This window comes from Canis lupus, chromosome 24 (genome assembly GCF_048164855.1).
Source record: "Canis lupus baileyi chromosome 24, mCanLup2.hap1, whole genome shotgun sequence".
NCBI classification, from domain to species: domain Eukaryota; kingdom Metazoa; phylum Chordata; class Mammalia; order Carnivora; family Canidae; genus Canis; species Canis lupus.
Genome location: NC_132861.1, coordinates 12,962,841 through 12,988,734, shown reverse-complemented (window position 1 = coordinate 12,988,734; position 25,894 = coordinate 12,962,841). Strand labels below are relative to the sequence as shown.

General features: G+C 40.8%; 1 protein-coding gene across 8 annotated transcripts in view; it reads right to left on the bottom strand.

Moving 5' to 3' along the window:
• FLT1 (fms related receptor tyrosine kinase 1) overlaps positions 1 to 25,894 on the bottom strand; it is a 178,921-nt gene that overhangs the window by 97,033 nt on the left and 55,994 nt on the right. For all 8 annotated transcript variants that reach the window (XM_072795627.1, XM_072795628.1, XM_072795626.1 and 5 more), the window contains 4 exons: positions 23,659 to 23,833; positions 22,557 to 22,674; positions 20,028 to 20,197; positions 19,460 to 19,619 (listed from right to left, as the gene is read on the bottom strand). In XM_072795627.1, coding sequence (XP_072651728.1) covers positions 19,460 to 19,619; positions 20,028 to 20,197; positions 22,557 to 22,674; positions 23,659 to 23,833 — 623 coding nt within the window. The remainder of the gene's footprint in view (positions 1 to 19,459; positions 19,620 to 20,027; positions 20,198 to 22,556; positions 22,675 to 23,658; positions 23,834 to 25,894) is intronic.

Sequence of the window (25,894 nt, the reverse complement as noted above, 5' to 3'; positions counted from 1 at the left end):
GGTTTTTAGTGGACTCCTTTTTGCTCCCAAAGCTCCAATGACTATACTGTTAAAAGCCCCGGCTTCCCTGTCCAACAGTCAAGGCCATTCATTGCCCATTCCCTACCTAGAATTTGTGGTGAGCAGAGAGCCTGCTGGGCTCTAATTTGTACTTGTCGTGGGCAAATTGTGGGGATTTTCAAACCAGGAGGAATTTCACAGCCCAATTTCCAAAGAGAATGCGTAGTTGATCTTAGGTAGCCAATGGTGGCCCATGATTTACTTAAAATAAGTAGAGGAAGAAGGTAGGATAGATGGGATTGTGATGACCAGGAAAAAGTTCTGTGATTTTCCTTCTCTGGTCCTTGAGCTGAGAAGGGACTCCAGACTGTCAAACCACCAAGTCTTCCTAGGTGATCTCTTCTCCAGACCTGTCATCTCCTCCCCCGGACCATGTCTTAAGTGGCCCTATTAGGCCAGCATTTCTAGGGTACAGGGGCCATATCTACTTATTCACTCTGTCCTCAAGGTACAAGGGCCAAGCATGCCTGTGGCACTCCATGAACATTTGTAAATGTTCATGGGGGGACTGATACTCTGTTTCTAGAAAGAGCTTTCATTTGTTTTAGTTGTTCATTATTTTCAAACATAATTGGTAAGTACAGCCTTAGTGTAATAAAGCTCCACATACCCATCACCCAGACGTAACAGTTATTGGAGTTTTGCTACAGTTGTTTTGTCTATACTTATTTCTTTCCATTTTTCTCTCCTGTGAAGTATTTTAAAGCCATTCTCAGATATCGTGTTATTTCAGCCCTACATACTTCAGTGCATATCCCTAAAAGAATGTACTTTTTTAAAGATGAAAATAATGCCATTATTATGCCTAGTTGTACCTGTTTCATAAGCCAGATGTCCCCAAATGTTGTCCAAATGTCTCTTTTACAGGTAGACTGTAAGATTTAAAATAAGAAAGAATAATAGGGACTGGCCATTCCTTAAGGAATTTATGCAATTTCTAACAGATATTCTTAATTTTTAAAAAAATTTAAAAAAAAATTTTTTTTTTTATTTATGATAGTCACACACAGAGAGAGAGAGAGAGAGAGAGGCAGAGACATAGGCAGAGGGAGAAGCAGGCTCCATGCACCAGGAGCCCGAAGCGGGATTCGATCCCAGGTCTCCAGGATTGCACCCTGGGCCAAAGGCAGGCGCCAAACCGCTGCGCCACCCAGGAATCCCTAACAGATATTCTCTATAGTCATCAGGTAAAGTAAGTGAACATTTTAACTGTTATTGATTAGTAGAGGAAAATGAACCCAAGAGAAATCATATACTTTCTCCTTTACTTGAAACATTTTAGTGCTAGTTTTGAAATCTGAAGTCATTTTGCTATTTTTCAAAGACCCTATTCTCCGTTCTTTGGACTGTAACATTCATGCCTTGAGCCACTGGTTGACCTCATGTCCTGCACACACATTCAATGCATTTACAAGTATACACAACGCACATATGCCTTACATGTAGATAGGTTTATTACACACGGGCACACCTGTATTGGCATTGTGCCATCAAACAGCCGACGTTCTCTTGTATCTGGAAAAGAAGCTCTTAATTCCATTCCTTTTCCCCCAAAGAAGTGAAAAAGATAAACGGATGCCTCAGGCAGAGATCTTAATTGCATACTCTTGGTCTTCAGGAAAGGCAAAGAAATATGTTGGAGTACAGCAAGTCTAGGCGTTTCCCGAGGGAAGTGCAGTCTGCTGCCCAAGTTCATGCAGGGCTGTCAGCCTCTGACCCCCACCCCCGGCCCCCAGGGGTGGCAGCTGACGGCAAAAGCCCTAGTATGGAAACTGTAGGCTAGACTCACGGCAGGGTCCTCCCAGTGCAAAGGACACATTCTGTGGCCATTTTCTAATTTGGGGACTGTTTTTTTTTTCTTTTTCCCTCTTTGTAATTGGAACCATAAAAATAGAATGTCATTTAGGAACCTGACTATATAACAGCACTTGAAAAGAGATTTAGGGGGAGGGGAATTTGCCTAAGCCTTAAGAATACATCAAGCTCTTAAGGAAGTAGATTGTGCCATGTTTGAAGATGCAAAGATAATCACTGTGCTGGGAACCGTCTTGAGGGGGGAGGAAGCCGAACAACAAGAGGAAAGCAGCGTTCACTCCTGATTTCGCACAGGAAGCCCACAGCACCTCCTGCCAAAGGGAGATAAGAAAGCTCCCAGGCACTATTCTGGACAAGGCCACTGTTATCAGCTTCAGCTCCACGCGGTCCTCTCCATGCTCCAAGCCTCTGTCTCTTGCCTAATGAGCTTTCGGACTCCTACCTCCATTTGCATACAGAGTGACAAATACAATAGCATGGAGGTATTTATAACCATTGAGACGCAAAAGATTTCTGGGGTAAGGGTGTATTCCATGTCATCTCATCAATTGCCCTGGAGTTGAAACGAATTCGTTTTGGACAAGAGATTGATATAAATAAGTTAAAACAAAACAGCCAATTATGAATCCAACACATGGAGCTGAGACCCTACGTGTGACATGTCAGTCTGTCTAACTCCAACTGGGAGCCATCTGTGGGACTCTCCCACCTGGTCTAAGTAACCAGGCTGCTTCTTTCCATCCATAATGGGAAAACACCCTCCATAGGTGTAGATGGCATTACAGACCTGCATGCTCTGGTTGATTTTTCCTGTAGTGGTGATGGATTTGCCCTATTCCCTTCACATTCATAAATATTTGGCTCCTATGTGACCAAAGACAGATGAAGGCAGTCTGGGGCCACAGCCAAAGACAAAGCTAGCACTGAGGTCCAACCTGCAATCTTGACTGCTGCTCCTAACAGGCAAGCTAACCAGCCAATGGGCTATAATAATTGTAATATACACCATGCAATGTTATACTCTATTTTCTACATGCTAGCACCATGCTAAGTGATTCATATATTCTATCTCATTAAACTACACAACCTAAAAAAGTAGGTACTATCACCCCCCCCCCCTTTAATGGACAGGGAAATCAAAGATTAGAGAGGTTAAGTAAATTACCCAAGGTTAAACAGCTAGTCAATGGCAGAGGCAGAATTTTCATCAGTTCTGGCTCATTCCAAAATCTGTGCACTTAACCCTTCCCCCACATGCAACATAATATCTGCATAATATCATCATATACCAAGAGATTTTCATACTTCAGTGCTTCTTTGTATATAGGAAGAAAAGGCTGCTCAAACATTCACTACACAAATTCTATTACTGCACTGGGGATTTAATGCCTTTTTCTTTTTCTTTTTTTTTTTAGTCCTTTCTGCATCAAAGCTTCTTCCCAAAATTTAGCAAACAACTCTTACCACACACCAAAATGTATTCAGCGCCCAAAGTGTGCAAGCTGCACAATTACAGCTTATAGTAGAACTCCCTTTGCCATCCAGGCTCTGAACTCAGTTCCCACTTAATTTCACAAATCCTCTCGACCGCCTTATAGGAAAAGCAGGGCAGAGTGTACCCAAAGGCCCATTTGTGTTCACCTGTGCTTTTTCTTAGTGCTGGCTTTGAACAATTCTGATTTTCAGACCTTCTACATTCTTCCTGCTTTCCTTTCCCCTCACCTTCCCTCAGACACAGAGCTCATACTTTCTTTTCTTTAGAGGATGGCTGGTTGCATCTGGCGGAATCAGAAGGGAGCATCCAGCCGGGTGAGCGTTAGCCACTGATGGTTAGTATCTGTTTATTCTTCGAAGTGGTGTTCTCAGAATAGTTCAACACTTCACCGAGCTTTTCTAGAAGCCAACCATCTGTTTAGTGCCTGTTATGATACCCACAATCTCCTGGAGTTATCCAGTATAACTTCTCATTTCTTAAATGATTTCTGCTATTTCCAGAAGGTTCTACTCCATAGCCTAAATCTCAACGTAAAAAAATTTGGCTTTTTTTTTTTTTTTGGCTCACCTTTTTCATCCCATGATAAATAAATGATATTAAGCTGATCTTTCTTTCAACATTTCTGTTCTGCTAAATCCTGACTCTTGATTGGCTGAAGGGAAACTGGCTATTACTGAGCTACTGCTAATAGACCAGGCCTGGACTAGGGGACTATGCACATTTAAGTCCAACTAATTTTCACAGTTGCCCTTAAGTGAAGCAGGCATTATTAATGACCATTTCAAAAATCATTTTACTACTATGGAAACCAAGACTCAGAAAAACCAAATGCCTTCCTCAGACTCCCACAGAACCTAACAGACCTGGGATCATAACCCAGATATATTCAACTCTTTTCACCACACCAGAACTCAATCCATCACATAGGACAAATTCTGTTCCCAAGGAGCCTCCTCAAACTTCTATCACCATGCTTCACAGGGTGAATCTGGCTCAGAGTCACAGGCTAGAGGAAAACTCTGGGGGTCCTCTGAATCAAACTGGTACAAAGTCAGACACCAAGAGAAAGTGCACATTTAGCTTTCAAAAGGAGAAGCAGCACCTAGTCCTTTGGTAGAGGAGGAAAAGGCAGAAGATTATTTTGTAATTACATTTTTGACATAAATTGATTTGTTTTGATCATCAAAATGCTTTGATGCTAAAATTATAGGAACTCCTGGGTTCCTACTGGCTGATGAATTTTATCATTTAAAAAAATCTTGCAACGAAATAACGAATCCAACTTTTATCACAATCTTAGTCTTTCCTCTAACTTATTTGTGTCTGCACGATCCCGGACATGCTCTGGGATGAAGTTAGCCTATTTTACTATGAATTTCAATACTTGAAGCAGGCAGCACACTTTAAAGAGGGCCTCTGGGGTGGGTGTGGGGGTGCGCAGTGGTGAGCTGAGCACCCAATCCCCAATGGCTGCCTATTTGAGCCTGAGCCATGCCTAGCAATGAATGTATCAATTTATAATTAAAACACACTTCATTGGAAAAGAGGCTCTAGAAAACTCTACAAAGTTTCAAGACAGAGAATAATCTCTTTCTCCCTTTTTCTCTTTTGGATGATGAGATCTAAGGACTTCTGGTGTGGATTCTGCTTATGTTTAATGGGATTTGACTGCACGTGCTAACTCTGATTAGAATCTGTTTGTACAGAATATTGAATCATTTCAAGTTAGGAAACAAAGGGGTAGAGCAGTAATAAAGAACAAATCGAGGCTGTAAAATGTCTTTAAAAAAAACCTAGAAAGGAAAAAAAAAAAAGACCACCTGGCAGCCAGCCAGAGGGCATGGCCGGGGCTGGTTCCCCATTATGGTGCGCCATCCTGTAGCAGGGCCTGATGTAAACTTTGCTCTGCTACTGTGGGTGTTGTGTCAAAACATTAGTGATAGTGTATCTGAGCCATCAGATTAATACAATCTGCACACACTCTCTATTCCCCTCCTCTCACGTTCTCTCAAAACAAATAAAACAATATAGGGGAGGGGATGCTGGCAGAAAAAGGTGCGGAGTTGGAAGGAGTGTTTAGACAGAATGGTTCCTGCTCCTTCTGCTCCAGGAAGAGGGCCTGGGCCTTCAGGGTGGTCACAGGGTCACGCTGAGGGGATTCTGGACAAGTGGCTCTCTTGCACACAGGGAGACCTTGTGACGCCTTGGAGCCCATACTGAAAACTACTTCTTGTCTGAATGGAGAGGGGGGAGTGGAGAAGGCTTCTCAGGGATTGAAGGCTCTGGGTCAGCTCCTTGGACAATGGTGGAGGTGATCCAGCGCCCTGGCCACCTCTGTTTCGATAAGAGCTTTTCCGTGAGCGTCTTGGCCTGCGCTGCTTCCTGCCCTCCAGGGTCTCATGGTCCATTCACACTCAGAACAAGGCCTGTCTTCCCAGCCTCTGCTTTCCTTCCTCCTCTCTCCCTGCTTGCTTCTACCAACAGCTCCAAGCCACCCATGACTCTGCTCTTCTCTCTTTTACAGAACCTGAGCCAGGCCAAGGCATCCTCGCCACCCTAACCGGGGTGACAAAGGATGGATACTTACTAGGCCACACCCAGGTGTGGGTCTTAACAAGAACACCTACTTTGTTCATTCATTTTTTTTCTTCTAAGTGAAAAGACTGCTCAGTTAAGGAAGGGTGATTTGATAAATAAAAATTCCTTAGGAAAATCTCAAGAGGAGCTACAAATAATATCCTTGAATCCATTCAAGGAATCTTAAGGTGTTAACTCTATTTCAAGCTATTGTTACATTTTGTTCTCACGGAAAGGAAGAGAGCACATTGCCTTTTATATAGCTGTCAATGCTGAAATGTCCAAAGATCCTTCTGCCGTAGGGGTAGGCAATCACAATTTAGCATTAGGAACGTAGAATTGAGACCTACTCTGACCTGAGTTCAAACCATAGTTTTACAACTTCCTAGTTTTGTAAGCCTGGACAGAAAAACCCAGCTATGAGAATCAGAGTCACAGAAAGTTGCTCAGAGAACTTAGCATCTTTTCAATCCTTTGAATAATTCTTAAATAGACCAATCATATCACTTTAAAAAAAATTATTTGAGAGAGAGAGAGAGAGCATGCACACGTGTGGTGGGGGAAGGGCAGAGGGAGAGGGAGACAGAGACTCTCAAGCAGACTCCTGGCTGAGTGCAGAGCCTGACTCGGGGCTTGATCTCATGACCCTGAGATCATGACCAGAGCCAAAATCAAGAGTTGGACTCTTAACCGACTAAGCCACCCAAGCACCCTGCATTGTACCACTTTTAATAAATTCTGGTTTGGTGTTATGCCACTGATGAACACTAAGGGATGTGATGATTTCCAGTCCTGTGACACTCATTGAAGTAGAAATGTGGTTGAGGAGTTTGTGCACACTACATCCCAAGGATTATGACAGGAGAAATCATTTTTCTCAAATTTCAGTTTCCTGAAAGCTTTTTCTTGGTTGTTTTTTATCTGATGGGCCCCTTAATCTTCCAAGTGTCTATTTCATTTCTCTTTCTCTCTCGACAACTAGACAGTAAAAGCATATGGGCCGTATCTTAGTACTGGTCTCACCGCATTTTCTCCTTTCATTCAGGTTTGCTAAATTATTTGTTGTACTCTTTGTAAAACAACTCAAATTCTTTGGGAAATGAATGTGTCCTTAACATTGCAAATTCAAAAGAAGTAACGCCATGTTACCATGTCTTACTAGTTTTATTATAGGAGTTAAAAGATAAACAGAAGGGAAATAATTTACAGAAGAACTTTTTGCTGTCCATGATGGCAAACATCAGGGTGATACTCAACGAGTTAATTTATGTAATGTGCTTGGCACAGTGCCCAACACACAGTAGATAGATTGATAATATAAGCTGTCATTTTATTATCTCACTAGATAGAGAGCTACTTAAGAGCCGGGACTATGTTTATTCATCATTATAACCTTATGGCCTAGCCCAGCCACCTGTAAACAGTAGAGGAGCACACCCATCTCCACCTCACACTGAGAAGAGTGAATCCTGACAATGCCCTGACTAGATGTGGATTCAACCCCATGTTAGGTGTCAACCTACCATCCATCACATACCTCAAATGTGCTGAAAAAAAGGGCACTACTGACCCTCAAATGACCTCACACATATCCTCTCAACTAAGCACTGTCACCACCATCACTGCCTGGCCACTCACAGTGAGGAGTACCAGTGGAGCCAGAGGGTCTGACTGTGACCTGGATGAAGCCCTCATAGTGTAACCCATATCTGACAAACTGATAGTCATGGACAATTTCAACTTAGGCAATGAGGCTGATGTGTGGAGAAGCATCTTCTGGTCTAACAGAATATAGAAGACCAACCAGCACTTCATCTTTCCTCAAGAGCAGGCAAAAATATTGGCTCATAATTATTAGCACCACTGTGTTCAAATAAAAAAAATGTATATTCATACATGTTCCATTTAAGAAGTAAAATCATATCCTCTGAAAGTAGAAGATTTAGATCCTTCAGTTATTAAAGAACATATACATTTATTGAAGAGACAAGTCAAATATGTGCTCATGTATCAAAATATCAGAAAAATATCAGAATATAACTGAGCACAAGTAAGTAAGATGTCAAGAGCCCCTATGCTAGCATAGCCGGGTCAAGAATTGGGTCAATGAATGTTTGAATAGCTGAGGTAGAATTTTCAAATGCGAGTAGACTTAGGATATTATAGCTCCTCTAATTTCCAAAAAAGAAAAAAAAGAAAAAAAAATCTGAAAGTTCTACCCTTTCTATTCCATTCTAATTTCTTTGGAGTAAATCACCATAGTCAGAAGACCTGTCTAAAGATGCAAGCACAGGGGAGCCTGGGTGGCCAGTCGGTGAAGTGTCCGACTGTTGGTTTTGGTTGAGGTCATGATCTCAAGGTTCAGAGATGGAGCCCTGTGATGGATTCTGCACTCAGTGAAGAGTCCGCTTGGGACTCGTTCCCTCTCCATCTGTCCCTCCCCCTTCTCTCTCTCTCTCTGTCTCTCTCAAATAAGTAAATAAATAAATTTTTTTAAAAAATTAAAGATGCAAGCATATTTTCTGGGAGAACATTAACCTAACAGCATGGATCATTTTGTCAGAATATTGTCAGCTTTCACAGGATATTCCTGTGCATATAATGCCACTTCAGAAGGAAGCTGCTTTGCAGTGGGCAGCCCTAGAGTAATCTAAAAATACTGGACAAGTTCCAGCCAACAAACTTAGCCCTCACAATGCACCAGCCACGGAACTAAATACTTCATAAATGAGCTATATACTAGCTCATTTAATCCCTGCAAACAAGCTTAAGGTATCAGTGCTACTATCTCTACTGTGTAGATCAGGAAACTCAGACATACAAAGGTAGTTTATTTTACCCAGAAGCTGGTAGACAGTAATAGGCGGTAGAGCCAGGATTCAGGCTCTGTAGCCCATGACCTTAAATTCTAGACTATATTTTTCTGCATCCTAATACCTTTTAAAATTGGTTCTTGATGTCATTAACATAGGCCTCTCCAAACATATTTGTTTCTGGATCATGAGCTTGTGCCCCCAAATTAATCAACTTAAGGTCTAAGTAGTTATTACAGAGCCAACCCTCATAATGAAAATGAAGTGCCTGGTTGATGATGTGAGAGAAAGCCACTCATTTATAGACTCTGACACCAGAAAACCAGGGCTGATTTTCTAACAAGGTACTTAAACTTTCTATAATGGCAATAATCCCGGATCTGCCTCACAGAAGCTCTGTAATAATTAAATGAGGCAGTACATATAAAGCATACATTAAACACTTAATGTACTATAAAGTACTCAATAATTTTCAGCTACAAAAGAAATAAAAATAGAAAGCCTAGGCCATAGAGTCTTCTGGACATAATCTTCTATTTGGCTTTAAGTAGTCTCCACCCATTCTCGTTTTCCTCACCTTATTTACCCAAAGGCTTTTTCACACGAGGGAATTTCTCAATAAGGCAGCAATCAATGATCATCTTACATAGTTTTCAATGATGAAGACAAGGCATCTGGAACGTTAAAAGCCTCAGGAAATGGGATAACATGCCCCCAGATCATTTTTTTTAATCTACCTATTTACTTTTAAAGATGTTATTTATTTGAGAGAGAGAGAGAGAGAACATGAGTGGGGGGGGGGGTAGGGGCAGAGGGAGATAGAGAGGGAGAAGCAGACTCCGCACTCAGTGGGGAACCCCACAGGGGTTCGATCCCAGGACCCTGAGATCGTGACCTGAGTTGAAGGCAGACGCTTAACTGACTGAGCTACCCAGGAGCCACCCCCCCTCCCCCGATCATTTTTTAAAAAGCTCAAGTGAAAATCCAAGTTCTTGGATTCTAAGGCTTTGATCTTCAGATGTGCAGGACAGAGTTTCAGGGACACAATGCACATGACACATGCTAAAGACGGGTGACAGAAGTAAGACCGCCAACAATGAACCTGTGAAAGTCTATCAGTCCACGCATGTAAGTGATGAGGTGGCCCATGTGCAATTGATAGCAGAAGAGCCAAGCATTAGCCAGGAAGGAGGGCTGAGGTAGAATGAATGGCTGGCTCAACTATTTAGCCCTCATATGAAAAATTCTACATCAGGTCCATATCCAGCTTTCCAAGTTTTGGTTTTCAATTTTCTCAGCCCAAACCTGATGAGCCGGCCAAGTTATGCTTGGTGCATGTCCTTTTCAACTCTTCATCCCATTCGTATCCCCATGTCCCTCTGTCATATCTATGTTCCTTTCTGTTTGCTGTTCTAGTACCTACCCATCATCTTTAGGACTCAGGTCTTATTTCCCTCAGAGTTTCCTTGAAACTGTAGTCCTTATTACCTACCAGCCACTGAAACCATGACAGTTCATTTATTCATCGAGGTTACAGGCCCCTCCCATGGAGACTCAATGCAATGTTATGGTGGAAATAAGAACGAACAGGAATAATAGACAGGAAATCAGAGACTTGGGCCCAGTCTCAGGCTTGCCATGAACTAGCTGTGAGGTGAGGGATAATTATCTTTGTGCCAGTTCTCCTCTATAAAACAAGCTCTTCTTAATCTTGAAGATTCCCTAATTCTAAGTGAATGAAGCATTCCAAGTGAGTAGGTCAAGGCCTGTGGAGACGTCCATGTCTTTACTGCATTTACTCATCAACTATAAACTCAAGCTTTCTCCTTTTCTTTCATCCTCCCCTCCCCCTCAGCCCATTCTTTGCCTCCTGCAAAAATCCACAGCTTTGTGAGCCCCCTCTCTGAGGTCTGAGTGCTTGCTGAATCTTGATCCAAAAAATTAATCCTGAACAACAAAGGAGGGAATGAGACTCCCCTGCAAGAGAGCAAAGCCACCCGCATGGGGAAAAAGTCATACAGAGGGCCAGTGCCATCACAGCAGAAGTGCCAAATTGACTGACTTCCTTTCCTCCTCAGGTTGGTCTTATTTAGACCTGCTTGTCCCACTAGGTTTATACTCCGTCAAAAGGTCTATTCGCACCTGTAGGTCTGGCGCCCAGACCAGTACAGGTCATCACCAGTTCCCAAAGTAATCGTGAAATCTGAGTCAAATTCTCCCAGCTGCTCTTTCTCCTCTTCCTTCCCATCCTCACAGTGCAACTCTAACTTACAGGTGGACTTTGTGGGATCACTGGCTCAAGAGTAAACCCAGTGGGTTAGGCAAGTCCCCCTTGAGGATTTCTGTGACTTTCTCTGGGAACCCATGGGGTGTACTTGGAGGAATCCCATGGGACACCAATGAAAAGTAACCTTCTGAAATGCCAACCTACTTAGCCTCTCCTATTCCATGATCTGAAAACACCTGAGAAATAACTTTCTGAGCTTCAGTTTCCTGGTGAGGAAATTATGTCCATTCTGTAGAATTGTACAGATCAGGGACACTGTATGGAAAGGGGAGAACACAGCTTTGGCACTAGGAAGGGCTCATTGATTACGTCTGTTATCATTAAGTAGATAGTGGCATTTGAGGTGACAAGACATCCCGAGGCTTCTAGAGAAAGTAGGAAGAAACAAGTTCTACTGACTTGAAGCGCATTTTAAGACACCATCTGGCCATAGTCTAAATCCATTATATCCTTTCTATCTTCTCAATGCACCAGGCTGTATTTTTTCACCTAAAAGGGCAGGGAGGCTACATTAAAATCAGTGATCAGAGTTTATATTTCAAGAATAGTCTCCCGATTTTATTCCTTGTGCTACACCACTACGGGGGACTGGGGTGGGGGTTTCCTTAAAAAAGGAATAAAACAAAAAACAAACAAACAAAAAAAGGAATAAAACAGTCTATTAAGTCAATGGAGATCTAACTAAAATGTAGACTTCCAAGAACAGGTGCATGTCTTATAAGTGATCTGTCCTATTTATCTATTACCTAAGGCTCTTGTGTCTGGACATTAGTTTCTAGATTCAGTCTTGAAAATACTCATTCAATTTTTAAAAATCTGTGAGTTTTAAAAATCAAAGAAAATTTGAGAGGCTCACCCATCTTTTTTAAGGAAACTTCCCAAACCATATGTCATTACCTTCTGATATTCCTAATCCTGGGAAGCAATGCTGAATTTGCTCAAAAGATCCCTCTAAAAACTGCTCTGCGTAGACTTCCTATGACTCAGCCTTTTGGTTTAATTTAAACACATAATGAAATATTTGACAGCAATTACAGGAGACAGTTAATTCATTAGAAACAATTATTCATCAGACTCGTATTACCATGAGGAGTGGGAAAAAGAGGCAAATCTCACAAAGCAGAGAAAAGTGGCAGAGAGGCATTTGGCAAATGAACTCGTGCTCTGTTCTCAGGACTTTGTATGAAATATTAATAAGGGCGCTCGTCCAAACATTCACATTGGGCAGCATGCACTTCCTCATCCAGCAATTATATAACAGAAAGCAAGAAGTTTCTCATTAGTAAGTGAACATTCACGTTTGCTTGTGATGAAAGCCTCCTGTAGAAGACAGCCAGATTAATTTGAGCTTGTTTGTTCAAGCTCAAAGTTCTGCTAAAGTGGTCTCCAGTGAATGAGTCTTCCTTCTTTAAAATCCCCATTTTGATTCAGGGTTTTGTGTATGGCACGTTAAAACTCTCGATGGTGTGCCTGGTTTGAGTCCATAAACCCATACGTACCTTGCATGGAAAATCTGGCAAGAGACACATGGACACAAATTATATATATGCTTAAGAGGGATGTGATAAATGTTAAAAAAAACATGCAGTATGTGATATTTCCAAAAGGAAAGGTCTTCTTAAATCATGCTTTCCTTTGACATCTGACCTACAGATAGCCCCTAGGAAATGTTGACTTTTTCAGTGTTTAAATTGTTTAAAACTTTCATTTTGTAGATAGTAGAATATGGGACATAACATTGTTTCAGCCCCAAAATAACAGACCTTCATGCTGGCAGTCAATTAAATCCTTGAGTACATTTCTAATTAACTACCATTAACAATTGTTTTGTTTGGGTCCTGTTAGGTTTGTGCATCAGCGGGGTATGTCTCTCAGATGATCTCAGATGATCTATCCCTCACACATCCCTAATGATCCAAGCCTTCCTTTCTTTGCCAATTTGCTGATGTAAACAATAGAGAGATGCAATTAAGCGAGTCCTTCTCCGAGTTCCTAGATGCCTCTGCTTTCCTTTATTTTGTAGGCCACCTCCCATCAACCCCCTGCCCCCCCGCCCTGCCACCCCCTGGGAAGCCCAGCAAAGCACACTTGGTCCTGGAGTGGTCTGCTTTCCCAGACCCAAACCCCAGTCCTCTACCGCTGGGCAGGTGAGGCGGGTTCCAAAATGGGACATCAAATTGTGCGGCAGGGATTATCACATCCTATTAAACTTCTAAAGCGTGTAACTATCTGAGACTCCAGATTTGACTGGCTTTAGAGTTCTGGAAGCAGTTCCTTAAAATTCCACGTACACCTATCACGTTTTTCTTAGAAAATCCACCATTCTGGCTAAGAAAGTAATACAGAATACTCTACCCTCCTCACCTGCCATGAGTTGAGAATCCAATTACATTTGTTTGCATTCCAGAGGGACTCGTTGGCAAAAGATCAAATAAAGCAAGCGAGGTTTTTGGGCTAAGTGGGCAAAGAATCATAATGCCTTTGCTTGGCTGGGCTGGGCCATGACTGGCACAGGTAGTCCAGGTTGGCAATGAAAAAAATGTGGATTGACACCCGCAGTGGGGGAGCTGTGGGTTGTTTTTTTAATGGGTAATTACTAGCATTATAATTACTGAGGCAGCTCTGTACCACAGAATACATACTTAGATGGAAGCTCTTCTCTTACAACCATTCAACTTTCACAGGTTCATTTTTTTCAATGAATTGGGCACTGATCCCCAGAGTTAATCCTCGGGTCAAATTGCTTAATAATTTGTAAGAAGCAGAAGGGGGGAAATATCAATGTGCCACAACTAGGAAATTATTTCAAGCTTTTTTGAATGAAGAAAATGTCGTTTTAAGTGATTTTCTCATTTCACTCATGAATAGCTATGTATTATAGGAAAAGGGAAGCAGGGCAGTTACCATTTACAGAAGGGGAAATTGAAACACAGATTAAATAACTGGCCAAGGTCACAAAGAAGTCAGGGCCTGTGCCAAGAATAGAACCCACTTCCTTGCTTCCCGGGTCTCTATCCCTGAGACTGGGAAATAGACATTCTGCAGGTACACGTCCAGAGAGAATAAGTAATTAACAGATATGTTTGATCTTACATAATAAAACATAATGGCCAACAGTGTGGATCTTTGTTTTACGCACGGTTGGTGCGATAAGTAGATGGGTGACAGTGTATTTGGGTTGAACACCAACGATGTGCACAACGCATTTGTAACATGCGAGCAATGTGAATGTAGCAGAAGGAGCAAGAGTTTCTCTCTATGTATTTTTACTGGTCACCACCAATAGCTGGCTAAAGCAAATGAGATTTTTCCCAAAGAACTGAATTCACTTAACGGTTTTTTTCCACTAAAAACAGCATAGTTTGTGCTGCCACTCTGTTATCATCTATCAGTGTTATATGTGACCTCGATAGTTAGATGGGGATAGAGAATGAAAGCAGCCTGTGACGGAAAGAGCGTGTGCTCTAAAAACAAAGCAGCAGTTAATAGCAGGGGCTGCAGACCTTCACCCTCCCCTCCCCAGAGAAAAGACACAAACACATTCAACATTTGAAAGGCAAGCCTTCGTTTTAAAAAGAAGACAAAGCAACCTCAGAGGGGTAGAAGCTGGGCACTGACAGGGTCGGGGAGCTGGGCTGGGTTGCTGGGCTGGGGAGCTGGGCTGGGGAGCTGGGCTGGGTTGCTGGGCTGGGTTGCTGGGCTGCGTTCATGGGTTAAGGGCGTTCATGGGTTAAGGGCGAGTGTCAGGAAGGACTCAGCAGCGGCCCACTCACCACCCTCCTCTTTGTGGGAGTAAATGGCCCAGCCAGGTCTGAATTCTCCAGTCAGTTGCTCCCACCATCTCAGACTCTTCCCAAGAAAGTGCAATGGGTGATCTGAGTACCAGCATCATGCCAAGGCTGTCTGATCAGTTTCCAGCCGGGCCCCACAAATCCATCTACTCCATTTCCCAAAGAGGGGTCCCTTCCCTCCAGTTCAAGACTGTTATTCATTCCTGTAGAGACCAATCTCCATGCTATGCCCGGGAGATGGAACCAGCACTGTGGCAAAGCACTATGTGAGCAAACTCAGCTCACTACATGGGTGGTGAGTCGCACTCGGTAGTCCCACTCAGTTCTTCAACATCCGGAGGGGGGGAGGTGAACTTCTAGAATCTACTGTGGGTTCACCAAGTAGGAATCAGCTCTCCCATGTCCCATGCTGCCCCACCCTGGCCTTTGCCAACCCACAGGTCAGAACCACTTCCTCCCATGACAGGAAACGAGTGAGTGAGGCAGGCCGCACACACCGGGACGGTTGTTTCGGTCCCCTACTGCAGTTTTTCGTAGTCTTGCTTTTCTTTTTGCTTAACTCATCTGTATTTCCTTTGTTTTTCTTCTGAAAAATCACGTTAATTTTTTTGTCAATTCTACCCCCAGGCCTACTACATTTCTATTTCTCAAGCCCAGCAAAATCACACTTGACTTTCCACCATTTGTGTTCACTTCTCAGAAACTTTAGGTTAAAAATTGTCACTGTTGTGAAACTAGCTCTATAGTAGGCAGAAAATTCTTTTCCAGTTCCTTAAAAGTTTTAGAGCCTTATTAATTAGAGAATCTTATCCTACTGCTAGCAGTTATCACAACCTTGCCTTTCTTCAGCATTCTGTCCATTACTTCATTCTATCCTCATATTGTCTCTGTGAAGTGTGTAGAATTATCATCCGTATGTTATATGAACAGAAGCTGTAAACTATGCACATGTGAAAGGGACTATAAGCTTACCTACCTTTATGCACATGCCCTAGGTTATGCCCATACTAATCTGGAACAAGTTTAGGAATATTTATTTAGAAGTCTCTGCTAATTGCTAAGGATGAGGAAAAATTCAAAATTCCACTTCATTGGGCATTGATAAGTTATTTTAATGCTATTAAAATCTAGCTCTCCTACTACTTTACCACCCAAATGTGCAGGAAAGTAAAAGGGGAAAAATTTTTGTTATATTTCTTCCCCGCTCATTAGGAATGTGAATTGGAAAGTACCTTTTCCCTCTCTTTTATTAGCAATGTTTTATAAGAACAAACTCTGGGTGAATCAAAAGCATAGCTAAGACTTAGCAGTGTATCACTTTTTTTTTTTTTTTTTTTAAGGAGGAAATTTCTTCTAATGTTATTTATGGTTTAATTTCCACAAAGATGGACTAGTTGGGTAGTAGTTCTGACAAGTTTAAAATATATTTATGTATTTACTGGGTACTAGTAAATACATAAACTTATTAGTTGGCCATATTAAACCAAATAATAAGTTTGAGCTACTTAGGGGCACCTGGGCAGCTCAGTCAGTTAAGCGTCTGCTTTTGGCTCAAGTCATGATCCTGGGGTCCTGGGATCAAGCCCTGTGTTGGCCTCCCTGCTCAGTGAGGAACCTGCTTTTCTTTCTCTCTCTCCTACTACCCCACCCCTGCCTGGCACATACTCTCTCTCACTTGCTCTATTTCAAATAAATAAATAAAATATATTTTCTTTAAAAAAAAAAGTTTGAGCTACTGAAACACATTCAAACCTCAAAACTAACCCTAATGCTTCAGTTGTGTCCATATATAGATATGTTCTTTAACAAGAGCCTAAAATTTAAATACCAAGAATTATTCTATATATTCAAGAGTAATGTGTATGTATTAAAATTGCCTAATCTCTTTTGACAGGCATGAATAGATACCACCATGCAAATATGTTACTATGTAACTCAAAATAAAATTCTAAAAATTTATGCGATAGAATGTCTTTTATTCAAATGTCACTAAAATTCTTATCTACAATGGTATATAAGTGTTAATATATAAAATACATTTATACAAAGACACATTTGAAAACTTCTAATAATTAAGGAAGGCTCCATTTATCTGCTAAGTTTAGCTTCTATCTGTTCTATTTGTGTCCTACTGCACAAAGGTCCTATATATCTCTAAGTTAAATGTACTGATTTAACCATCAAGCATTGAATTCAGGCCTGACACAGGTAAGTTGCTCAGTCTGTTGACTTAGAAAAAAATAACTCTCTGTCTATTGACTTAGAAAAAAAATAACTTCTTAGGGATATGCATATTTTATAGCAGATAATTTCAAGTAATGACATAACATTTTTTAAATGAAATATCACTGAAAAAGTTAAAGCTTGCATTTCTGATCTGTCTTGTGATTGGTTTTTTAAAAAATGCCTTGATCAGAGCATAGGTCAAATGGTCAACAAACATTTACTGAAGATTAGAGGCACTACTTTGAGTCTTGAGAGAAGTCAAAGAGGAATTACACATCCTTCCAGACCCTGGTAAGCTTACTCCATGACACAAAAGAAGGATCCCATGTACCACAAAGAAATCAGAAGAAGAGAGCTAATGCCTCCAAAGTTTTACTTCAAATGACTTCATTCCCCAAACCATATTTTATTACTATTATTCAAACCCAACTTTATTTTTAAAAAAGATTTTATTTATTTATTCACAAGAAACACACACACAGAGAAGCAGAAACATAGGCAGAGGGAAAAGCAGGCTCCATACAGGGAGCCCCATGTGGGACTTGATCCCGGGATTCCAGGGTCACACCCTGAGCCAAAGGCAGACACTTAACCGCTGAGCCACCCAGGTGTCCCCAAACCTAACTTTATAACATTATATTACCTCACTGACAATTATTATTTTCTAACAGAGTTCCTAGATCTGTCCTAAATAGATCTGAAATTATATTTTTAATTTTTTAAGTAGGCTCCATGCCCAGCAGAGAGCCCACTGTGGGGCTCAAACTCATGACCCTGAGATCAAGACCTGAGCTGAACTCAAAGAGTCAGACACTTAACTGACTGAGCCACCTAAGCACCCCTGGAATTGAAATTTTAGGTTTGTTATTGTCAAAACAAACATTAAAAGCATCTATAAAAGGCCATTATGTTATTCCCCGAAAATTCAAAACTTTGTATTTTTCTCTAAATAGCTTAAATTATTTAGTTATTTTTCACTTATTTGCATGTTAGGTTGGCACAAATATCCAGGCCTTAAGGGGATGGAGAAATAAATATCCATAAATATGGATGCCTGCCCCTAAATTAGCAAAACCATACAAAATCTCAGTAGACCTCATTTTTGGGGGGGTTAAGTACTCATAGTGGTAAAGAAGATATTCAAGATTTGTAATTTCTCCATATTACTATTCTTAGCAAATGGCATTCACATGAGAAATCAGGACATGTGTGGAAACAGCTACTTCTCAGGAACCCTAGCACTCACTAGTAGCTTTCACTCTCAGAATGAAAGGCCTTATGCAAAAGATTACAACATAAGATGAAGAGTTGAAATGGCAGGGAGAATCCAGAAAACCAAATAGCCACTCTTTATGCTAGATTCATGTCTCACCTTTTTATCAAGCTAAACATTTAGTTTCTTTTTTTTTTTTAAATAGCAATTTTCCCAAACACTCTGCAAGTGGAGTTAAAAAGCAATAAAGCAAATTTATGGCAAAGTGATTGCTCTTGGGCAGTCCCAATAATATCTTATTGTTGCACTTATCAATTCTATTCTCGTCCTTCAAATTAGCTCCCATGAACTGTCCTTAGCATCATGCCTCTAGACTAAACAAAAATGAGAAAAGAGAAACAGGACTCAGTCATCAACAGGATGCAAGGAAGCACTGCACAATGACCAGAAGGTAGGGACGCAGCCATTCGGCAAACACACAGTAAGCTTCTACCACTGTGTGTGCCTAGAGATACAGAGGTGCTCTCAGTCAGCTCAGGGCTCTAAGATAAAGCAAATGTATGCAAATGTATGCAAACCCAGCAAAGGATGCAAACCCAGAGAAGTGTTAAGGAGGCCCGGCTCATACAGGCTCATACAGGCTCATATAGAAGAGGGAGAAAGGAGTCTGAATGAGGCAGTCAGGAGAGTTCACAGAGAAGCTAACATAAGAGGTAAGCCTCAGAGGATAAGGAGGCAGCAAATGGGTGGAAGTGTATTTCGGATGAATGGAAGAGCATGAGCAAAATCTACAATGGGTAGTGATCATCAGTGCAGGGAAGATCTCCTATCATTTCCAATGTTCACAAAATGGGAAATGGGAAGGCCACTGTAGCTGAATTAGCCAAAGTCTGGAGGTTTTCAGTTGAGAACAAGACTGGAGTTTCAACCTGAGTTTCAAAAAAGGCTCACAAAGTGACATTGATCCTGCCCCTGTGCTCTGAACACTATCAACTAGAGAGAAAAACTAGAAATGAGGAAAGAAGAGTAGGTATTACCTACTTTTTCCTGTGAGAACAAAAGCCTTTGCCCCAAATATAACTGAATATTCCATTTGCAAACTTCCATGTGTGTCCATTAAAGAATCTTGAGTCCAAGTATGGCAAGTATTTGAAAGTTAATCTGGAAACAAACTGTCCTTACCTTGCTTTGGAATGATTATGGTTACAGGGACGCCAGAACCATCTGACTGTAGGTTGAGGGATACCGTAAATGGTACAGGTCAGGATTTGTCTGCTGCCCAGGGGATAGAGAGTAGGGTCTGGAAAGGATGACACGGCCTTTTCATAAATCTGGGGTTTCACTGGAAGAGAGATGAATAGGACAGAAGTCAAGAGCTGTGCGGTGACTTTCTCCTGGGCTACATACAGCATGAAAGACCACTTCTCCCTGGTTTTGATGTCAGGGAAACAAACACATGATTGTTGCCATTAACAGCCTTTTTTTTTTTTTTTTTAAGTAGAAGTGTTTTGATAACAGTAAAAAATTGATTCCATAGTATGTACATTATGATTACGATGATAAAAAATCATACTTATGGAAGTTAATAAGCAGACATGAAATCAGCATGATGGGGGCATACATGGTTTTTAAAATAATCACTAAAAGTTTATTTTCTCTGATGTTGTGCTATTGACTTTCGATTTACCTATATTCCCAGAACTCTTTCCTTGCCCAGAACTGGAAGAAAGTAGAGGAACAGCAAGCTTACCATTTACAATTAAAGTGGTGGTGAGGTTTTTAAACACACTCGACTGCTTTATGGCCAGCAAGATCATGTAGTCCCCTGCATCTTCTGCAGCCACATCTTTGATGATTAACGAGTAGCCATGAACCAAATAGCGAGCAGATTTCTCAGTCACGGGGAACCCATCTTTTAGCCTGTGGTTAAGAGTGTGATTGGGAAGTCACTCCATACTGCCTCTCAGATAGCATTTTAAAACACTGTCATTTACTTTTGTGAGCTCAAGCTGATACGCTCCAAGCCTTTTGGTCCTCCACATTCATTTTACAAAGATAGATGCTTACTTTTTGGTAAAGGCAGGTATGGTTTGTTTATTTATTCATTTTAAAGATTTTATTTATTTATGAGAGAGAGAGAAAGCAAGAGAGAAAGAGAGAGAGAAACAGGCTCCCCATGGAGCTGGGAGCTTGATTCAGGGCTTGATTCCAGAAACCTGGGATCAGGGCCTGAGCTGAAGGCAGGCGTTTCATTGGACTCAGCCACCCAGGCGCCTGTCAGGTATCGTTTTTAAAGGGAGAAACCCTTCACACTTATTGGTAAGGAGGAAGAAGTACTTTGAAGGGAGAAAGAAAAGCGCTGGTTTTAAGGTAGCCACGAGGATGCTGGTCACCATGTGACTTAAGTATTCACCCAGCAGCACTGGCTGATCCCATCGAGATGTTTTCAGTTTTCCATGAGGGCTTCATCAGCAATCCAAGGGCCATTGTAAGTCAGATCAACTAGATCACTTCTCCAGATAAAAATAAAAATAGACTTTCCTATTGTGGTCTCATGTGGAGTTCTTATTAGTTGTATAAATGGTCACACCAGTTGTCCCTTTCATAAACTATAGTAAAATCAAGATTATCAAGATTTGTTCCCCTGAGGAAGAAGAGCGAAGGTACAAAACTCACAAACAAAAGGTACCGAACTTAAAAAAAATTCTTTTTTACTTTAAATATAGAATCAATGCCTAGATATCATGCAATTGCATACAAGCTGAGAGTTGGGAGGCCTGAATGCTTGACTTGGCTCTGACACTCTGTGTTGTGCCCCTGACTTGCCCGTTTGAACCTCAGTTTCTCCAAATTTTCTAGAGTTTCTCCAAAATTTAATTAAAATTCTATGATTTCATTGAATTGCACAGTTCTTTAGCTGGGCATTTTTTACTCTGTTAGGAGTTTATTGTGTTCTGTATAAAGGTTTAATATTGGAAATTAAATATTGGTATTAGCTTCTATCCATGCAAATGTTACGTGGTCTTGTAAGCAAATCATCATCACTAATGGGTCTCGGTTCCAAAGCAGTTGAAATGCCTATGCTCTATTCTATGACTGTAAATGTCATCTTAGTTTACTTTATTTCTCATTAACAAGTCAGTGTTTTCAAAGATGGATCCATTTATGGTGTATGCGTTTTAGGCCCTGGCTACTTGGTTACAAAAGAAATTAGTGCTGTTTAATACATGGGGACACCCTCAGACACTTTTGAAACAGGGAATGTATCTCCTGGAGTGATTAAATTCCTATTAAGGAATTACATACACTGGCAGGAAATTTATTATTGGATTTCTTGTACATTATAAAACAAAACAAAAAAACTTTTCTGTGACAGCATGAAGGGGCATAGCACAAAGTTTAGTTTTCTCTTTAACCCCCTACTAACTACCTGAGGAAACAGAAAACAAATACTTTAATCATAGGATATTGAAAGCAAAATAAGGCCTGGTGGAGGTGATTCTATAATGGCACCACTTCTATATTGTATGGGTTGTTTTCCTAATCAGTTTTGTACTTTATTCTTTGTTTAAAATGTAATGGTTTGAGCCAAAGATATTGGCATTTAAAAACGATTTAACAAAACGACTGTAGATTAGAAACAGATTACATTGTTTCACATCAGGTGTTGTACTAACACAAAAAGAACCTGCTTCAGGAATTTCTGAATATGCACCCTTAGAGCCAAAAAAAACTTAATTAGTTCAAGTTGGTCCTTTCCTCCACCCCTGCAGCTGAATAAGTCTTGTCTCTATTAATGTTTGTTTAATTTTAAAACAAGACTGGAACTTTCATCCCAGCTGTATATAAAAGAATTATTTTCAGATAATAAAAGAATTATTATCCTCATTACAAGGGCCCACTTCTTTAGGGTTAATAGAGCATGTTACATATTCAAGATGCTTCCTACTCATTGCCCAACATATTCCATTCAAAGGACGTTGACATCATGGGGAGGTTTGGAGATGCAGAAATTTAGTCACAGCTTGTGAATGGCTGAACTGAAGCACTCAGAAACACCTCATATCTCTTGCTCCATCCTGTGACAGTTTCCCTTTCCCTCAGGCACATCCTACCTGCTTCGCTCCCAGGCCAGAAACCAACGCAGTGCTTGGCTCTCCACAACTGTCTGGGGAACATATCCTGGTATTTTTTCAGGAATTCAAATCACAGGGCTCCTGCATCTTCCTACTTACAAAGCACATATCTTAAACTGATAGGAAAATAATTATGATCCTACCACAGAACTTCTGGTGAGGGGAATGCCTTCACTTTCACGGACAGCCTGTAGGACCGCTTGCCAGCTATGGTTTCAAGCACATGCTCTTTTCGATGCTTCACAGTGATGAATGCCTTATCTTTGAAAGGAGAAGTGATAAAGAGATTAGAAAAGGCTGTGTTTATCTAAAGAGAACAAAACTAACCTGGCTCCCTGCCTCATAAAAGGAGGGTGCAAGCAATGAATAAACAGAGCCAAATTCTGATCAAGCCCATCAATGAGCCCAAATAGTGATCCTTGAATAAAATAATTTAGAAGCACCTAACTGGTGAGGTACTCTCAAATCAAAAGGTTGTGAGTAAAACATAAAACAGAGGCAGGGCAACAGAGAGTGGGGCACCTCAAATATCTGTATCACAATAACAGAAAAGTAGAGATACTTAGAAAATCTACCTGCCCAACATGAGTATGATGGGAGAAAGTTCCTTCAGGCACCATAAAACAAATGATTCAATTTAAGAAAGAAAAAAAAAAAAAAAACTACTGAAGAAAGTCAAAATAATTTCTAAGGCCACCTGCCAAGACTGTTCCAGAGATTATGCTCCGCACCATTTTTCTTTTCAACAGTGCAGATAAATAAGGTTTTTAAGGATTCTAAAGAGGCTCAAGTATTTTCTTTACAGAATTTCCCTATTGGAATTAAGCAACAATATTAGGATTTCATGAGAGTAAGACCAGGGATAAAAATCACATCAATTCTAAATAATTTATCCCACCACATTTTTCTCTCTAAATCATACTAATACCTGAGAAATGAAGGTAAGTCTGTTATATTTTCCAGTCTTGTTTATATGGAATACTAAAAAAAGAACTTAATAGAGATTATAACATGATCTAACTGAATTATTAACCACAATAAACTGGCAAGGAAAAGATTCTCTGTCTAATTCAAAAGTATTACATTTAAAGAACACTTACTTTACTTTGCTTTTTGGCAAAGGGAAGAGGGGAACCAAGTTGTATCATTCATGTTAGAGTATCTCTTGGCCAGAGGAAAATGTACTTTTTTAATAGAATCTGCCCCAAATCCATGATGATAGAAAGCAGAGCACAGGTGACTTACCATATATATGGACTGAGGTGTTGACAGATTTGAATGATGGACCACTCTTCACGTGACAAGTGTAAAGTCCTTTGTCTTTGTTCTGCACTTTGTCAATAATAAGAACGCTGTAGAACACATTGGCATGGGAACTGCGTTGGCCAATTCGTTGCCTTATAGAAGCTCTCTTATTTTTCTAGAAGGAAAATGTGTAACGAATGTGGAAATAGTAATTGTTCGTGTTCAAGGTTACAGCATTCTTCAGATTTATTACTGAGATGATCAACATTTTGTGCTGAGGGGCAAAGCCACCTAACAGTAAGATATTTGGAAACTCATACTGTGTCTCGATGCATTTCAAATATTTGCCACCGTAGCACTCATTTAGTCCTTCACTCTCTCCAGACGGACTTTCATATACATTAACTTAATAGTTTCTCACAACCCCCCAGTGAGATGGGCAGCATCCCTGTCTTTTAACAGATGAAGAAGCTGAAACGTCAGAGGCCACAGTGGGTAGGAAACTCATGTCTTTCAAGTATAAATCTATTGCCTTCTCTCCAGCACACACCTCTCGAAACTGTTACCAGCTTTCTGGGCATAGATGTGACTTACTTAGGCAATAAGTATCTTTGGTATCTGGCTTAATGACACTGTTTCTCTAAAAAAACACCATGCGAGTTTTCTTTTGCTCGCTTACTACAAGTAAAGGAAAAAATCATGAGTCCTGGCTACACATACTAAAGTGTAATAATTCCGATTTCATTATTACATTATTTGAGCAATGTTTACCAATTTCTGCTAAATCACACTGAAAGGATCTGAGGACATGCAAAGCCATCTACAAGCCTAGCCAACACTCTGGTGGTGCTGGTGGTGGTGGTAGGATGTTTTCTCATGTTTGCCTCAGGGAAGACCAAGAGCAGGCCTCGAGGCTCAGCAGTGTAAACTGGCCACAATGACTCCTTCCTGGTTTTGAGAAGATGAGATCACATTGCCTTTTCCTTCCATTGTTTCTTCTCCCTCTCTCACTTTTTTTTAGCATTACATTTTATAACACATAATATGTTATTTCTCCCTCTCCATCTTTCCCACTGAGGAGGCGTGGAAAAAAGACTTTGAAAGCAGGACAGAGGGCACCTGGGTGGCTCACTTGGTTGAGTGTCTACCTTCAGCTCAGGTCATGATCCCAGGATGCTGGGATTGAGCCCCTGTGTCAGTTCGGGTCCCCTGCTCAGCAAGGAATCTGCTCCCTCTCCCTCTGCCCCTCCCCCCTTGTGCTTTCTTTCTTTCTCTCTCAAGTAAGTAAGTAAGTAATAAATAAATAAAAATCTTTTAAAAATAAAGAAAGCAGTACAGAACTAGTCTTTGGGTCTTGAACCTAACTCTCCTCTGTGCCATGTTTAAGAAACTTCAACCTGCCTGTCCTTATATTGCCCTGTTGGAACAGACACAAGGGTAGGCCATTTTCTTCCTTATTGGCAGTAACGAGAAAGAAGATGTCAATCACCACTATCAAAAATCAGAGAATCAAAAAAAAAAATTTTTTTTTTTCAGATAATCAATCCTTTAATTACTAGCCTGAGGGATTTTCAGCAACTCTATGTAAAGTAACATGTAGGTATTACTTGTCTTCTCCCTTAGAGAACTCCTTTCTTCCCAAATTCGAGTAACATCAGTATTGTTTCTGCCTTTGGAAAACAGCTGATCCTGGGTTTCTGACAACTGCTTTGTCAAGCCCTGCAGCCACCAGCCACATGTGGCTATTAAAATAAAAATAAAGGGATCCCTGGGTGGCTGAGTGGTTTAGCTCCTGCCTTTGGCCCAGGGCGTGATCTCGGAGTCCTGGGATCAAGTCCCATGTCAGGCTCCCTGTGTGGAGCCGGCTTCTCCCTCTGCCTGTATCTGTGCCTCTCTCTCTCTCTCTCTGTCTCTCATGAATAAATAAATAAAATCTTAAAAATAAAATAAAATAAAAATAAAAAATTCAGTTCCTTACACTAGTCACATTCCAGGCCCTCAATAGCCACATGTGGCTAGTGGTTACTTATTAGTCAGAAAAGATATTTCAATCACAGAAAGTTCTATTGGACAGTGCCATTTTAGAAGGTAACTAGCAGTCAGTAGATGTATTATCATATTCTTACAGTAGAGCCACCAACAGGATAAGAGTTTCTTCTCTCTTGGTGTTTATTGAGAATATCTAATGTCTGACTTCTATCAAAACCCAAAAGATACTATTGCAAGTCCTAGCATT